A 17,788-nucleotide genomic window follows, 5' to 3' on the forward strand; every position below is an offset into this window, starting at 1 on the left:
AAAAGACTCTGATGTTGGGAAAGATTGAAGGCAGGAGGAGAAGGGGATGACAGAGGATGAGATGGTTGGATGGCATTACCAACGTGATGGACATGAGTTTAAGTAAACTTCAGGACTTTGTGATGGGCAGGGAAGTCTGGCATGCTGCAGTCCATGGGCTCACAAAGAATTGGACATGACTGAGTGACTGAACTAGCTATCTAACTAACAATGTGTAGTCTTCAGCCCCACTCCTAGAGATCCTAATTTAGTTGGTCTGTGGTGGGGCCTCAGAATTGGTATTTTTGAAAATCACCCCAGGTAATTTTTATGTATAGTCAGATTGGAGAACATCTAAATTCTGACCCAGTTGCTTATCTGGTACTTTAACTTCGTCTACAATATCCTGATAGTCTCCAGGTGGTAATTAAACACTTTCAGAGATGGAGAGCTCATTCTATCAGTAGCTCTGATGATTTTAAACCATCAACCAGACAAAGAAAATTCCTTTGAGAGTGAACTGAATTCTGCCAGTGTGTTTTGGCTACGTTCAGGCCCTGGTACTGATCTCTGGGTCACACTGAACAAGGCTCATCTTTCTTCTCTGTGAGGGCACTTCAGTCACTTGGAGAGAACTGTTGTATTTTATCACAACATCTTCTGTTTCTTTACCTGTTCTGTAAAGGACATGACTTCCAGATTCCTCATCAGCCTGATTCTTCTCCACTGTACTCTCTCCATTTTTTTCCAGATTTCTCTGAAAATGTGCTTTTCAGAAATAAACTCAGCACTCCAGATGTGGTAGCAATAGCCAGGATCAGGGAAGAACTATCACCTCCCTGATTTTAGAAATGATACTCCTGTTAAAGTAACCTAACTAAAATCTCAGGAGATAATTAAATAGCCATATCATGTTTGTTGATTATAAAATAGGAAGCCTCACAGATGTCAGAGAGGCCATTTATAGGGCGGACTACTCACCTGTGTCACCATTGAGGGGACCCAGTTCCTGAGGCTCTGGTTTGGGAGGCTGATCTGGTCTTTGGCGCCTCTGGAAGAAATGAGATAACAGTGAGGATGAAGGTAGGAGGTTAATGTGAGGATAGATGCTATGGTAATTCTTCCAAAGGCAAGATAGGAATTCCAGTTGTGCCAACCCCTGCACTATGCCCAGTTCCCTTAGGCTTTCTTCCTCACAGTCCCAAGGCAGCATCCGCTCTGTGGGGAAGGGGTTCTCAGATAGGATTTCATCTTGGCCAGGGAAACCCTCAGCGGGGAGCTTGATGCTGGTTGACGTCTCCTTAGATTCTTGTACTTTGGCTCGGCTACCAACCATGGGCCCCTCCCTGCCCTTATCTTCCTTCTCCATGGACTTGGCCAGACCTTATTCTATTCCCCTCATCCCAGTTATGGCCTTTAAGTGCCTTAAAACTTCCCAACCCCCAGTTTAGAGACAATTCCCCTTCCTCCTTAGGGCCCTTGGCTACCACAACTATCAGCAAGTTCCCTGTATTGAAGGCAGAGCATCAAACTTCAAGCCATGGTTTTTCTGTTTCTTCTCTGCTAGAAGGGCTGTTTCTCCAACTATATGGAGGTGGCAGTATATAACATGACAGTTGGAGGCGAAATACTGCAGCCAGGTCATACCAGGCACTATCTCAGCTAATCTTCAGAAGAGCCCGGGAAATATGTATATCCCCCAACTTAAAAATGAGAAGGCTGAGGCAAAAGAGGATTCCATCAAGGCAGATCAGGGGACATCTGGCAGAGTCAAGTATTTGACCCATACCTAGTAAGCACTTTAACTAACCTTGGTCAGTGGAGGTTGAATCAGAGGAGAGAACTGATGCAAAAGGGCTTTCTACAATAACTTGTAGAAATATTTGTCTATTTAATATTTATTTACTTGACTGTGCTGGGTCTTAGTTACAGCACACAGGATCTTTAATTGTGGCATGTGAACTCTTAGCTGTGGCATGTGGGATCTAGCTCTCTGACCAGCGATCAAACCTGGGCCCCCTGCACTGGGAATGCAGAGTCTTAGCCACTGGCCACCCGGGAAGTCCCAGAGGGCTTTCTATACCACGAAACAGTGTCAATGGCTCTAAGATTTTGGTTTTCATAAATAATATTTTCAAATAGGAGATTTGGTATGGGTTGACAAGCAAGAATGCTGAAAAAAAATAATTTGCAGACTACCACTATCATTTCATAAAACAGAAGAAATTTTAACCTTGCAAAATATACTAAGGAAAGCTCGAGATAGTTCTTTCAGGAAAGGAGAAATAACATCTTACTCAAAGTTACACACAATGAATATCTTTCATTTTCTCATTTCATTCCAGAGAGGTGAAAAGTTGGTCAAAGTCTAGCACTGGTCACTGGACCAAGATGTGGGGTAGAAAAAAATTTAAGCCGTTTTGTATACTTTTCAAAATGTTCTAAAATGTTAGCTAGACTTACTGTGATCATTTCACAATGTGTACAAATGTTGAATCATTCGGTTGTACATCTGAAATAGTATGTTATTTTTCAATTGTACCTCAAAAAAGTTTTCTTATTTTAAAAAAAGATAGTCTAAGCCTCATTTTCAGTTCAGTTCAGTTCAGTCGCTCAGTCGTGTCCGACTCTTTGCGACCCCATGAATTACAGCACACCAGGCCTCCCTGTCCATCACCAACTCCCAGAGTTCACTCAGACTCACGTCCATCGAGTGAGTGATGCCATCCAGCCATCTCATCCTCTGTTGTCCCCTTCTCCTCCTGCCCTCAATCCCTCCAAGCATCAGACTCTTTTCCAGTGAGTTAACTCTTCACATGAGGTGGCCAAAGTACTGGAGTTTCAGCTTTAGCATCATTCCTTCCAAAGAAATCCCAGGGCTGATCTCCTTCAGAATGGACTGGTTGGATCTCCTTGCAGTCCAAGGGACTCTCAAGAGTCTTCTCCAACACCACCCAAGCCTCATTTTAGAAAACACTTAAATAAGTCAGCTCATGAAAAACCCATGAAAGTGTTCAATTGTGAATTACCACTGTAAAAGAAAACCTTTACTTTTTACTGTGATAATAGATTAAGTGATTAATAGAATAAAAATAATTAACAATTTCCTGAAGTCGAGAATGAATGAAATGCTGCTGGAAAGCATAGTTCTGGTTAGGGATGGATGAGAGGGGAAGGCTTCTAGAACCTTCTGCTCCTGCCCCACAGTGCCCACCACAGAGCCTGGTGCAAACTGAGCCTGGCACACTGAGCAAGAAACAGCGTCTCCCCCAGGTCCTGGTCCCCAGGATCTGCTCAGTGGCTGGCAATCCAGCCACCCTCCTCCACCCACCCTGTGAAGTCTCGTCCCTTCCCACACAGGGGAGAGGGGGCGCTTGGCCCAGGAACAAGCTGTCAACACAGGACTCTGGGGTAATGACAGGAGCCAGCCTCTCCCCCTGGGCTGGAGGAAGGAGGCAGACAAACACCAACGGTGGATTGTCTTGTCCCTGTTGCCACTCCTAGTTACACTTAATCTGGTCAACATTTTAATAGGAGTGAGATTTCCAGAATTCCAGTTCTAGCTTTTCTACAAACTTGGACAAATCTCTACCCTCCTCTGGGCTCCCGCTTTCTCCTTTGTGGAGGAAGTGGAGGTGTGAGGCGTTCTTACTTTCACTCAACAATGCCAACGGTGTTCATACTCCGAGTGTCTGATCTTAGCTCTTTTCAACTGCACTGAGAGATAAGGGTTATTACGAAGGAGGACACTGGAGCTCAGGGAGGTAAGACACAGTCCTATGCGGTCTGGATGTCAAAATCAACATGAGAACCAGGTCTCAGAAGAGTAGAGACCAGAACAGTATTGTTAAGAACTCAGGGATTCTAGGGACTTCCCTGGTGGCCCAGTGGTTAAGACTCCATGCTTCCAATGCAGGGGGCATGGGTTTCATCCCTTGTTGGAGAACTAAGATCCCACATGCCACACAACACAGCAAAGGAAAAGAAAAAGAAACAACTCTTGGATTCTAAAATCACCCAGATCTGGATTCAAACCCTAAATTTAACACTGTGTGACCACATTGCCTCTCTAAGCCTTGATTTCCTCACAAGGTTATTTTAAGGATTAGCTGAGATAAAGCACCTATAACTCCATAATTCTAACAGCTCAAACACGGCATGATGATTTTTACCACTTAATATCTGAAAAAGCATGGCAGGATCTAAGACCACAGTGCTGTGTTAGGCCGCTTAGGCTGTCATTGGCCTCAGGTTGCCTGAAATAAGATCATAAAGCTCATGAGAAACTTCTCCCAAACAACCACCATGGAAGGTGAAAAACTCTTCTCCACTAACAGCTTCCAGACCTTAGGCAAGACATAACCTTGTGCTTGAGTCTCCAGATCCTGACAGCACCTCTGCCGCCAGGATAACCACCCAGAATCAAGGCATTCAAGACTCATCTTAGGACATCCCTGGGGGTCCAGGTCCCTGCAATGTGAGGGATGTGGGACACCCCAGCTGGAGAGCTCAAGCCCCACAATGATTCCACAGGCCACACCTAGGGCCAAACTCCACTGAATAAATAACCATTTGAAAAATAAAATAAGTATTTTTTAAATAATTTTTTAAAAAAAGACTCATTATAATAGTCCTCATGCTACTGTTCTCTCTATTAACATTTAAATATTGGTAAACATCTTTTTCCAAATATAGTGGTAATAAAGAATACACATTTATTCACTTTTGGAATTTATATATATTCCCTTACATCTCATTTTTTCAAATAGAAGCATTTACTACATGGCATTAAATATTTTGTAATTAATTTTAATGACTTCAGTATGGTATCTTATAGATGAACTTAATCATTTAATCAATAATCCACTGTTGAATGGACTTTCCTGGTGGCTCAGACGATAAATAATCTGTCTGCAATGTAGGAGGCCTGGGTTTGATCCCTGAGTAGGGAAGATCCCCTGGAGAAGGGCATGGCAACCCAATCCAGTATTCTTGCCTGGAGAATCCCATGGACAGAGGAGCCTGTGGAGTCTGTGGGGTTGCCAAGAGTTGGACACGACTGAGTGACTTATACTTTCACTTTCCACTGTTGAATATTTACATTATTTTCATTTTTAAATTTTCAAATCATGCCTTAGGGAACATAATGATTGTAAGACTTTTACACATCTAAAGTTATTGTCTACACTTCAGAAAGGCTCTACCGATTAACTAGCCCACTAGTAGCATACAGAAGGCCAGTTTTACTGCACCTCTGCCAACATGGACTAGTGTCTTTTTTTTTTTTTTAATGTTGATCAATTTGCTAGGCCAAAACCAAACCAAAAACAACCTACTGTAATCCTGGCCCCAACACACACACTATGAGTTCAACACCATCCCAAGTTGCTCAAGACCATCCCAGCATGACATATGATCGATAATTTCTCAGGCTTCCAGGCCCAGCTCATATATAATTTCTACTTGGTCTCTCCCAGGGCTGAGTTAGTTCCTATCAGCAGTCTATTCAAACGCCCAGTTACCCGTGCTTCTCCTGTTAATCCAAGGGGGCTCCTTGAGGACAGGGACCAATTTTGAAATTGACTTTGGATTTGATGCCTGTTGTGATGCCCAAACAGTATTTCTAGGGATTTTGAGGCCTAATAGAAGGTCTCCTGTTTCAGGACCACCTGAAGCACTTGCTTAACATAGCTCCCAGGCCCAGTTCTGGACCTACAGAATCTGAGGGTGTATGTGCGGTCTGGGAAGCTCTGATCTACCACTGCATCCAGGTGATCCTGAGGCTCCTGAAGGCACATAGCCCAGAACTGAGCAGGAATCAATAAGCAACTACTCCCTGGGAAATTCCCATGGCGGGGCCTGGGCTGCTTTCTCCTCAGAGGTCAGGAGCAGAGTTCACTCTACAGTGGGCGAGGACGGCAGCTGGGAGGGGGCCACAAGAATTTCCCCGTCCAAAAGCCGAGTGGGGCAGGCCTCAGGCTGGGAGGGTCATCCGGCTGAGCTCTGGAAGAGGGCCGGAGGCTTCCTGTGTCAATGGAAACTTGGGAGAAGAACACTATGAGGTGGTTGCCTGCAGCACAGAATGGACCTGGGAGGAGGGGGAAGGCCAGCACACCCAAGTCTCAGCTTCACTGTGTGACTTTAGGGAAGTGCTGTCCCCTCTCTGGACCCTCTTTGGTGGGTCAGGGTTGGAACAGAGGTTCTCCTCACTCCTTATGGGCTCCAGGGCAGCCCTTTGACCAGGAGGGCTGGAAACAGGGCCTCTCCATCTTGGGACCGTGCACAGTTCTGGGGCCCAGCTCCTTGCTCTCAAGCAGACCACAGCCCTGCTCTGGGGTCAACCGGAGGTAATTCTGGTCTGTGGCAGACATGGTTTCAAACACAGAGTCCAGGCAGAGCAAAAGGACAGCAAAGTGGCGGGGAGAGCAGCAAGCTTGGATTGGTCCTGGCAAGACCCCCTCAAATTTGCTTGCATTTTGGAGGGTAAATTAACAGGAGGGACTAGTAATGGTTGATCAGCCTTGAAAAGTAAAAAATGTGAAAAACAAAGACTCTGGACTCTGGCTTCAAATCTCTGCAGAACCACCATGATGTGAAGGCTGCTAGTGTGTGGTCCACAACCTCAGAGGACAGGATGGTGACCAAGGACTAGAAGTTTCAAGAAGTTTTAGTGCAACTTGAAGGATCTCAGAATGGTCCCAGAGATAGGCTGCTGTCTTGGAGGGTGGAGTGGGCTGGCGGTAGTGAGCTCTCCATCACTGGTAGCATGCAAGAAGCAAACTTCATTTTGCAGGTTGGACTGATTGATCTCAGAGGCCCCTAAACTCCAACAATCAACTCCAACAGTCCAATTCTGTAAGATATCCTTGACATTTAAGAAGTAAATATCTCTCTTAAACAAAATGTTTAGCTAGTGCAGGTGGTATGAAAAACCCACCAATAGTAACAGCGTCTCAGTGGGCTCTGTTGAGTATTATTCAAGTTGAATTCAGGGTGAATTTTCATAGTCTTATACTAAAGCGTCAGGGATAGACTCCTCAACTTCCCTCAAACTTGAGCTGGGAATTTCTTTCACCATGAAAGACTGAGGAAGGCAGAAGCAACTTGGATAGAATCTGCCCAGCTATTCTCTACCTCCAGGATTCTACCAGGATGGAAGTCAAACCCTGAGGATGGCACAGCCTTTCCTGAAGACACTGGGTCTCACCTTGCTTTAGGGGCCATCATGCCATCCTTTTCATGGCCCTTCAGGCATTGTGTGTTTCTGATTGAGTGGTGTGATTTATGGCCTCATTATCCCTGACTAGCTTAGAGAATTTCGTAATCAAAGGACCCTTGAGAGTTCACCAAGCTCCTCCACTGTCCCCATAAACTGCAGACCTGGATTCCCTTGGCCATGTAGTTCTGTCACACCCTCCTTGGCTGTGGAAGGCTTACTGGGACCCAGAAGATAGGGTTGGAAGGGACCCTGGAAACAGCTTATCCAATCCCCACCTTCTATTTCCAGATGGAAAAACTGAGGCCCAGAGGTGGAGTGGGCAGGGCCTGTCAGAGGGGCCACAAAGCAGGATCAGAGCCTCCTGGGAGTCCAGACTCAAGGCAGAGCCCTTCCCCTTCCTTCGTGCATACGCCAGATTGATCCAAGCAGTCCAACATTTAGGGAATTCTGAGCCTCAAGGACTCAGATCACACTCCTTTGCAACATCAGAGCTGCCTTTCCGGTGTCAGGACTCAGGCATGGGTGGGGCCCTGGCACTACTGGTTTCGGATCTGAACAACCACAGGCAGAGCCCATTGGCTGAGGGTAGAGGCAGGAAGGAGGTGGGGCGGAGACCCAAGGGGCTCCCTCCAGGGCCTGGGGGGGAGGAAAGGCGGGGCCTAAATGTTCAGAGCTGTTGAGAAATGTTAGCCTTCACACCCAGACTACAGAGGCTCAGAGGTAAGAATACCACAATCACTGGCCTCAGCTTCCGCATCTCTAAGATGGGCAGAAGTATTTTATCAAGCAATGCCTGAACGTGATTTCATTTTCACGCAGCCAGGACAACTAAAGATTGACTTTGACTTGTTCATTTTACACATTACAGTGTCAAGCATTACCCAGTACCTGCCTGGGGACACACCAACGTGACCACACAGCCCAATGAAAGGCAGGAGCAACCGCAGGTTCTTCCCGGCTGTGTCAGGAGGCCCTGCTTATTCTCTGAACACCTGCAATGCCTCCAGAATGCCCCGAGTCAGGGGCGGATGTGGTCTCTATCCCTCCTATCTGACCAGGTGATGAAAGGTCTCAGGGGAGGACAGAACCGCTTCCCCCCAAGCACCTGCTGAGACCGCCCACGCCAGAAAGTGAGCGCAGAGCCCAGCCCCTCCTGCACGGATGAGAGGCTGAGGCCTAGGCTGAGACCATAGCCCTTCCTTCCTCCCTACAGCCCACCTTCTCCTGTCCTGTATCAGCCTCGCTTGGGTCTGCCTGCTCTGATCTCCTGAGAGGGGCCAGAGCTGGCAGGAGCACTCAGCAGCATTTCTGGCATTTGGGTCAGCCGATGAGGGAGAAGGACCCTGAAGGAGCAGGACGGAAAGTGGTGTTAGTAGCCACCGTGGGAGAAGAGACAGGCTGAGGATGCAGACACATGGCCGGATATCCACCTGTCTCGCCAACCCAGTGGCAAACCCCGCAGTGCGAGTCCAGAGTCAGGGCCCTGACTTGCTACTTGCTTGCTGTGTGACCTTGGGGGAGCACTCGCCCCTCTCTGGGCTTCTGTGTCCTCCTCTCTCGGGCATGGAGTTGGGCAATGGGATACAGCGTGGCCCTTCTGGCCTTGATATGCTATGGATGCAAGAGAAGCGGCAGAGTGAGGTCATTCTGACACCTCACCCTCTATCAGTCCTGTCACGCTTGCTGGTTCCCAGCACAGCAGGGCTGGTGGCTGCACACACTCAGCAGCCAGCCCCCTCATGCAGAGGGCTTCTCTGCAGGACAAGGCAGGAGGGGTACTTGCTCAGGAGGGCCTGCAGGGGGAGTGCCCTGAACCCTTCAGACCACCCTCTGTTCTTGAGCAGCCCCTGTGGGGAAGCTGTAAAAGGGGGGACTGGAGTGCCTAGAGAAGAGGAGGACATAGCCCAGCAGCCACCATGCAAAGTACTGGCAGCAAGCGCCCTGCCTCAGAACTGCCAGCAGAGAGAGAGGGACCCATTAGTGAGGACGATGGCCCCTGCAAGGGTGCTTGGGGCAGGGCCACTTAGAACAGGGAAACACTGGAAACCAGCCTCGCATCTACAACGGGGCATTGGCTCCACATACTAACGTATCAATACATGACACTATGAACGGCCACTCATCTGTTTAAAAAAGCAAAGTAGGTATTTACCAACAGAGGTGGAAAGTCATTTGGTAGAATATCAATAGCAAAATAAATGATTTCTACTGTACAAACATGCACAGGAAAAACTACCTAGAAAAGCACACACCAGGGGCAGTCAGTCATCATCTCTGGAGAAAAGACTAGAATTATTGTGCTCAAGGAGGGGGAGCTGCAGTTTTGCCTGAGTTCTTAGAATTTTTAAAACAACGGTGTATTCAAGTTTGACTCGTGTACAAAGAAATGAACATTAGACAGAATCAATACCTCTCCTGGAACCTAAAAGCAGCCAAGGGGGTCATTTTACAGGTGGAGAGGTCAAGGCCTGGGTAGCGATCACACGGCAAGTTAGTGAACCAGGAAGGACCAGGACCCACTCTTGACCCCCGGCCCAGTGTTCTTTCCTCTGCAGATGCTGCAGCTGGTCCGAAAGCACTGGGGCTGTGCCCAAGCACCTCCTTGTGTGCCGTGCTCCCTACTTTGCTGCCAAAGAAGAGGCGCTGGGTCCCCCCTGCCCATTTCAACTGGCGGCCAGGTCAGGGAGGGGTGGGAGAGGGTGGGGAATCAATAAAACGTATACATCTAGGGCTGCTGTAACATATTACCATGCAGCTGGTGACTTGAAACAACAGAAATTTCTTCCCTTCCAGTTCTGGAGGCGAGACGTCCAGAGTCAAGGTGTCAGGTGGATTGGGTCAGTCTGGAGGCTCTGAGGGAATTTCTGCTCCATCCGTCCTTCCTAGCTTCTGGTGGTCGCAGCAACCCTTGGCGTTCCCTGTTTTGCAGACGTATCACTACCATCTCTGCTTCTGTCAGCACGTGGCCTTCTCCCCGTGCTTCTCTGTCCACATTCCCTTCCTCTCACAAGGACATCAGCCCTTGGACTGAAGCCCACCATCCCCCAGATGTAATCTTTACGGATTACATCTGCAAAAGCCCTGTTTCTAATAAGGTCATACTCACAGGTCCTGGGTGTACATGAGTTTTGGGGGGACACTATTTAGCCCATTACAGGTAACTTTTCTGATGTCACAGCTGTTTCCTCAAGGAGGGGGCAGGGGGTAGAGTTGCACAGGACGGAGGAGGAATGACAAAGTTCGTTGTACACTCTGAAAAAGAACTTCACTCCTGGGGAGGAAGGAGAATTGGAAGTAGGTCAGTCTGTACATTGCTTATCTGGGGAGAAAGCATGGGACGTGGGATGTGTGGGATGGATGTATTATGAGGCGTTTGGCCTAGATGTTCTGGAAGATTCAGTCTTGAAAATAAAGTGACACAAGATAAATGATTTTTAGGGATCCACATTTACCTGGTGAGAGAAGTCGGATGGCTTGTCTGCAGGTGATGGATAGATTTATATCTATCTACGCTAAAGACGGATGGATTTTCTCATTTTCTCTTGCTCTTTCTCTCTGCCTTCAGTGGAGTCCTGGTTGGTCCTTCTGTCAGACCTAAATGTGTCACAGTACATATGTTTGGAAGCTTGTATTGGCTTTAACCAGGATGAGAGGACATTATATTGTGGGTTGGACAAAAACCAGGGCTTCCCTGGTGGCTCAGCTGGTAAAGAATCTGCCTACAATGAGGGAGACCTGGGTTCAATTCCTGGGCTGGGAAGATCTGCTGGAGAAGGGAAAGTCTACCCACTCCAGTATTCTAGCCTGGAGAATTCCATGGACTGTATAGCCCACAGGGTAGCAAAGAGTTGGACACGACTGAGTGACTTTCACTTCACTTCATACCTACATAAAGGTCTAAATTACTGAAGCTACATAAAAGATCATGGCATCTGGTCCCATCGCTTCTAAGCAAATAGATAGGGAAACAGTGGAAACAGTGACAGACTCTATTTTTGAGGGCTCCAAAGTCACTGCAGATGGTGACTGCAACCATGAAATTGAAAGATGCTTGCTCCTTGGAAGAAAAGCTATAACCAACCTAGACAGCATATTACAAAGTGGAGACATTACTTTGCCAACAAAGGTCCATCTAGTCAAAGCTATGATTTTTCCAGTAGTCATGTATGGATGTGAGAGTTGGACTATAAAGAAAGCTGAGCACCGAAGAGTCGATGCTTCTGAACTGTGGTGTTGGAGAAGACTCTTGAGAGTCCCTGGGACTGCAAGGAGATCCAACCAGTCCATCCTAAGGGAGATCAGTCCTGAATATTCATTGGAAGGACTGATGCTGAAGCTGAAACTCCAGTACTTTGGCCACCTGATGCAAAGAGCTGACTCACTGGAAAATACCCTGATGCTGGGAAAGATTGAAGGTGAGAGAAGAAGGGGGCGACAGAGGATGAGATGGTTGGATGGCATCACCAATTCAATGGACGTGAGTTTGAGTAAGCTCCAGGAGTTGGTGATGGACAGGGAGGCCTGGCATGCTGCAGTCCATGGGGTTGCAAAGAGTCGAACACGACTGAGCAACTGAACTGAGCTGGGCAAAACCCATTAGCTCAGAAGCCACATACACACCAGTGTCCCCACAGTGTTTGGGACAGGGGGCTCAGTGCCTGGCAAAGGCCATTTCCTTTCACAGACCCTCTGTCCAAAATGAGTTAAAAAGTCCAGTTTGCCCTACTCCTATGGATCAGGTGTCAGGGACCCTGCATCTTATGTACCCCAGTCACCCTGACACAAGTGTTTGGCCCCCACCCACCTTCAGAACCCAGCCAAGATGCCATCTCTTCTCTGGAGGCCTTCCCTCCCCTCACCTCTTCCCTCCAACAAAAAGGCACACTCTCCCAGGATTAGGATGAAAACACAAGGATGCTCATGAATAACAAGGGTAGGAGTGGAGAGTGTAAATAACCAAGCGTCCAAACTGGTTAAAAAAGCCACAGAACATCCACAGAACCTTAGATGGCCATTAAAAATCACATTTCCACAGACTTTTAACATGCGAGACTGCCCCCAGCAAAATATTAAGTATAGGGTTGGTCAAAAAGTTTGTTCAGGTTTCTATGTAAGATGTTACAAACTTTTTAGTCACCCCAATAACTGTTAATAGAATATAATCATTTAAAATATATCCTTAATTCTGCAAAAATAGTCACAGTCACATATAGCATACTAGTGAGGAAAACAGAAGAAAAATGACACTGAAGTGTACACAGAGGTGATCTCTTCATGGTGGGATTAAAATCTATTTTAAAATTTCTTTATATTTTACCAAATTTTAAATTTTGCCTCAAACATTATGAATAATCACAGTAATTAGGTGTCGAGTGGAATCTTAGTATTTCCTAGTCCGAGGTTTGCAACACCTCTTCTATTCCTCCCCCCTTCTATTTCTGTCACAATCACATCTGACCTCTGCTTGAACTCCTCCAGGATGGGGAACTCACTACCCTTCTTCCTGGTGAGAAGTAGATTCTGGCTCCCCTTAGCTTCCCCTCACTGGCCACAATCTGCATTCTGGGGCCAACAGAGAACCAGGTTGCACTCCATGCCGCTTGACAACACTTCAGAGGCTGGAAGGCAGTGGCCAGGCTCCAAACTTTATCTTCGCAACCCCAAACGGCCTTCCAAGTACATTCATGGCCCCCTTCTCCCGCATCCCTGTTTGCTTTCCTTGGGTGCAGTCCAGGTGGTGATGTCCCTCACCTACATCCCTGTTAACCAGTCAGTGTATCAGGGACTCTATCACATGCATTCTTTCACCTAATCTCAGAACCCTATGACTCAGGAGCTACATCACGTCTATTTTACAGATGAGGAAATTGAGGCATGGAAAACCCAAATTCCTTCCAGGGTCACTTAATGGTCCACGATGGTGCCAGAACTGAAGCGGCACCTGGCCCAGAGTCTGGAGAGCAGAGTTAATAAATGAATGTGCTCAGTCGCTCAGTTGTGTCCAACTCTTGGCAATCCTATGGACCGTAGCCCCCCAGGCTCCTCTGTCCAAGGGATTTTTCAGGCAAGAATACTGGAGCGGGTTGCCATTTCCTCCTCCAGGGGATCTTCCTGACCCAGGGATTGCACCTGCTTCTCTTGCACTGGCAGGCATTCTTTACCACTGAGCCACCAGGGATGTCCAATAAATGAATATGTGGACTCAGTTCTAAAGCCCCAGCCCTTAGTGTCTATGGTTTTGGTTTAGAATTAGTTGTGCCCATGCCAAACTTCCATGTCTTTCGCTTTGTATCTCTGCCTCTTTCACCTGGCCTGCTACCTGGAAGCACTCATGAAGAGATACTGACCCCAGAGAACCTGTTGCCCGAGGCCCCACTCTGGAGCAGTACTGAGCCCAGGTCTTAGGTGTGGTGCTCAGGGCTGTGGCATGGGGGCCAGAGTCAAAGCTCTGAACCCTGGGTCACATGAGGCACACTCAGAGGGTTGACCATGAGGCACTAGAGTTCCCTCCCCACCTGGGCCCAGATGGGGCTGGTAACTTTCTGGGGATGGAAGGGCCCTAAAAACCCCCATGTCATCCTATAGACAAGTCCACGGAGGGCTTGTTTCCTTGGCCCCGCCCCCTCTGTCTGGCCTTCTCCCACATCCCCCTGATGTGGCCGCAACAGCCATAGTCTTTGTCAAAAGGGTTTAGGAAGGACCACATTATGCAGATGATTCTTCAGTATCTACACCCAGCCTGCTAGGGATCTCCACTCATTTTTTTCACCAGGATTTCAACTTGTCACCGAGAGTCCCAGTAACACTTGCCCCCAGGTCAGGCCTCTCAGTGGGGTCTAGGACAGCTGGTCAGCTAAGGCTACTGGCACTGCCAGCCACACGACTCAGCAAACCCTTAGGGCCTGGCCCCTGGGAGGGACCTTGAAAAGTCCTAGTGGTCAAGCCCCTATCCCTAGCCAGGGGAAGTCCCCCCTGAAAGCCCTGGCCTCATTCCTCATGGCTGGCCATTCCCACTCTCTGCAACCAGCACCATCACTCTGCTTCTTTGGCTCAGCCTCCACTCAGGCTGTCCTCTCTGCCTCAACTGGGTCATTCCTACCAAACCTTCATCACCCAGCCAAGGCATGCCCAGCCCTCACCCAAGAAGCCGTCCTATGTCTCTCAAGGCTAGATGAGATACTACTGCTGCACTCTGGGTTAACTTCTAGTCCAGCTCTGATGTGGCCCTCATTCTCACTCAGATATTTAGGAGGCACCAGCTCTGGGCTCTGTGAAAGGCAGTAAGTACCAACGGGGTGAGGAGGTGGGGGGCAGGCAGAAAAACCAGGCTCCACTGCATGGTTTGGCCACCAACCTGCTGAATGACATCACTCCTCCCTGACCCTCAGTCTCCTCATTTATAAAGTGGAGAAGACCCCACAGCTCAGCCTGGGCTTGAGTGAGGTCTGCAGGATGTGAAAGTACTCTGTAAACCGCCACTCAGAGTGAGTCATTGTTATCGTGACCTGAGCCTCCTGGGGTCTGAGCTCAGTTTTGTACATCCCATCCTCAGAGGTTCCGTCTCTCCTAGGGGGCTGACAACCTGCTGGGGGTGAGCTTGGACGTTCAGGCCTTTTAGGGGTTGGCACCTGGATAAGAAACCAGGCAGGGGCAGAGCACAGAGGGATGGAAACTAGCATGAACTTTAAACAAAATCAGCTTATAAATCCTGCCACTTAGGGGCATGAGCCTGGCACTGCTGGGGCAGAAAGGCAACCCAGGCAGCTCTGAGGCAACAGGGCAAAGGCTTTAATGCCAAAGGGCTTTGGAATCAATAAGAAGCCACTGGAAGCACTGAATAGAGGCAGAGACAAAGGACACTGGGCTTGGGGACTGGGAATTTGGGTTCTGCTCTAAGCTGTTCTCTGACCTCAGTCAAGACCCTTCACTCTCCAGGCTTTAACCTCCCAGCTGCATGTTGCGTGCATCAGCACAGGTGGTACCCAAGGTCCTTTCCCACTGGGCTAGTCTCTGCTGACTTACTTGCCCTTCCTTCACAGTTTGGGACAGGAGGTCCAGTTCAGGCTGTGCCAGGGATGGACAGGGACAGCTGGCAAGGCTCTCAGACAGGCAGGGGAATCCTTGCTCACTGTGGGCTCCCTTCCCAGACTACGGAAGAGTCAAGGCCTGGAACAGGGCTACTCCAGTCTCTTCCCGCCACCAAGTAGATGGAATTCACCCTTGGTGGACTTTGCAAGCTGAGTGGTTAACACAGGTGCAGAGAACACAGGCTCTCTGACTCCTAGAAATCATCCTGCTCAAAGCCCTCCCTGTCCATATAGAGGGAGAAACTGAGGCACAGAGAGCGCTATGGGCATGTTTGCGGCAGAGCCAGGATTAACACTGAGAATCAATCACCAGCTTTGTTATAAGTCTCAGGCAGGTCTCAGGTTTATCTGTTCATCATCCCATCAGCCAGACTTCTGCTTCCATGGATGGAGGCAAGCCTCAGTTTCCCTCTTGGAGCCAGGAAGACAGGAGGGCTTCTGGGTCAGAGCTCCCTGAGGTATTTTGAACTGGGAATTAAGGAGGAGCAAGGATAAGGGGGAAGGCGCTGTACTTGGGACAAAAGTCCTTTTCCCTGGACTAGGCACAGAGCAGAAATAGACTCATTCAGGTTCGGGACAGTACTGCATGCTCAACAGGCAGAAAAGCTTGGGCTCAGGCGCAAGCAAAGCAGCAGAGGCTCAAGTTCAGTGAAAAACTACTGAATAGTATCACAATGTGGGGCCTCTCGGGGCCTCGGGGGACTGATCATCAAGTTCCTAGGACCACCTCTTCCTACCTGACTGGAGGGTAGGCAGTAGTAGGAAGAACTCTACTCTACTTGAGGACTCTACCTCAGGACTCTACTTGAGGGTCTGCCCTTCCCTCTCTCTGCCTCAGGTTGTCCTCTGGCTCCAGGCTCTGACCTTCCGGGCTTGTCAGAACCCAAAGGGCAGCTGGTCCCACTGCCAGAAACCCGAGTAGTGTCTCCTGGGCCCTAACCCAGCTCGGAGGCCCCTTGGGGGAGCGACAGGAAGGGAGGGAAGGGCAGCAGAAGGCCGCAAATCTCCTCCCTGGTTGGCCCCTCCCAGCTCCCCTGAGGACAGCCCACATGCACCGGCTCTAGGGCCTGAAGAGGCTCTAGGCCAGCGCTTCTCAAACTTTAAAGCATACTGTAGTCACCTGGGCATCTTATTAAAAGACAAGTTCTATTTTAGCAGTTCGGGAACACAGCCCGAGATTCTGCAAGTCCTAGGTGATGCCGATGATGTAAATCTGTGGGCCATTCTGCCGCGCAAGTAGCGGCCCTAGAGAGAATCTGCCTCTTAAGGGTAGGAATGCCAAAGGCCCAGAGAGGTCAAGTCACTCGTCCATGGCCACACAGCGAGCAGCGCCTGACCAGCGGAAAAGGGCACCCGCTGCAGCCGCTGCTAGACAGTCCCACCTCCGCCAGCTGGGATCAGGTGCCTGTCCCGGCCCTGGGGCTGTGTTTGTAAACTCGGCTGCCCCGCGTGGCTCAGCCCTGGGTCAGGGAGAGAGAGCCGTCCAGCCGAGCCTTACTCGCCTCCCTGCCTGCCGGCCTCTAAGTGTTCACCGCCCGGCATCCCCAGTACCCCCGGGGCGCCCTGGGTCCCCAGCGGCGGAGCGGCTCCGCACCCGCCTTCCTTTCCGAAGGCAAACTTCTCCGCCGGCGCCCTTTACCTTTTTGGGGGGTTTGCAGCAGCTCAGTCTGCTGTGTCCGCAGCCCATCCTCCGCCGGGGGCTCCCGGACTCCGCCTCCCAACTCTGGGGCCCCCAGAGAACCCTGCCGTCCAAGCCCTGCTGCCCGCTTGGCGCCCGCCGGCCGGGGCAGCCGGCGAGACCCTGAAACTGAACCTGGAAGCGCAGACTTGAGCCGGAGCTGGGGCGGCCGTGTGCCGTAAATACCCGAAAAGCAGGGCCTCAGGGAAGCCCGTGGGGCTCGCTGCGCTGCCGCCTGAGACAGGTGATCAGAAGCTTAGTAAATGACAGAAAACTCGGGTCAGGGCCGAAAAGGTCCCAATGAACAATGGATTTCTTTCCAGACTCTCAGCAGAGAAAAGGCTAGGAAAAAAATTAAAGCAACTATTTAGTAAACACAACAGCTATCGTTTATCAAAAGTTGTTTCTGTCCTGGCTTCCTTGCACATATTATTTCTATTTCTTGCCATCTCCTTGCACAGAGGTATTATTAGTTCCTCCACTTTACACGTGAGGAAAACGAGGCTCAGCTATGTGATCTGCTTACACTCATCTAGCTAGTCAGAACCAAAGCCCAGATAAAAACCAGTTCTAACTCTAGAATCTAAGCTTTCAGCCATTTCCCTACAAATACATAATAATGTGAAAATTAATTGTAATGATCTTCCACTCTGGGTCCATAACTCTTTCCAGCTCACACTCATCTGTAATATTCTACTGTATCCATTTTGAATAGAGGTTACCAATCACAACAACTCTGTGAGGTAGATAGGCAGATGCAGGGAGAAAAAGGGACATACAATGTCAGAAACTAGGAAAAAGAACTTTTGTTTACCTTCGCTTTGT

The 17,788-nt window shown here is 49.1% G+C and overlaps 1 protein-coding gene across 1 annotated transcript in view; it reads right to left on the bottom strand.

The window, feature by feature from the left end:
• CCDC69 (coiled-coil domain containing 69) overlaps positions 1 to 17,042 on the bottom strand; it is a 36,202-nt gene extending 19,160 nt beyond the window's left edge. Inside the window, exons 1-2 of the mRNA XM_068980324.1 lie at positions 16,925 to 17,042; positions 961 to 1,030 (exon numbers count right to left, since the gene is read on the bottom strand). Coding sequence (XP_068836425.1) covers positions 961 to 1,030; positions 16,925 to 16,972 — 118 coding nt within the window. The 5' untranslated portion in view covers positions 16,973 to 17,042. The remainder of the gene's footprint in view (positions 1 to 960; positions 1,031 to 16,924) is intronic.
• Between the last annotated feature and the right edge of the window lie 746 nt (positions 17,043 to 17,788).

This window comes from Capricornis sumatraensis, chromosome 9 (genome assembly GCF_032405125.1).
Source record: "Capricornis sumatraensis isolate serow.1 chromosome 9, serow.2, whole genome shotgun sequence".
In the NCBI taxonomy this organism is placed as follows: Eukaryota; Metazoa; Chordata; class Mammalia; order Artiodactyla; family Bovidae; genus Capricornis; species Capricornis sumatraensis.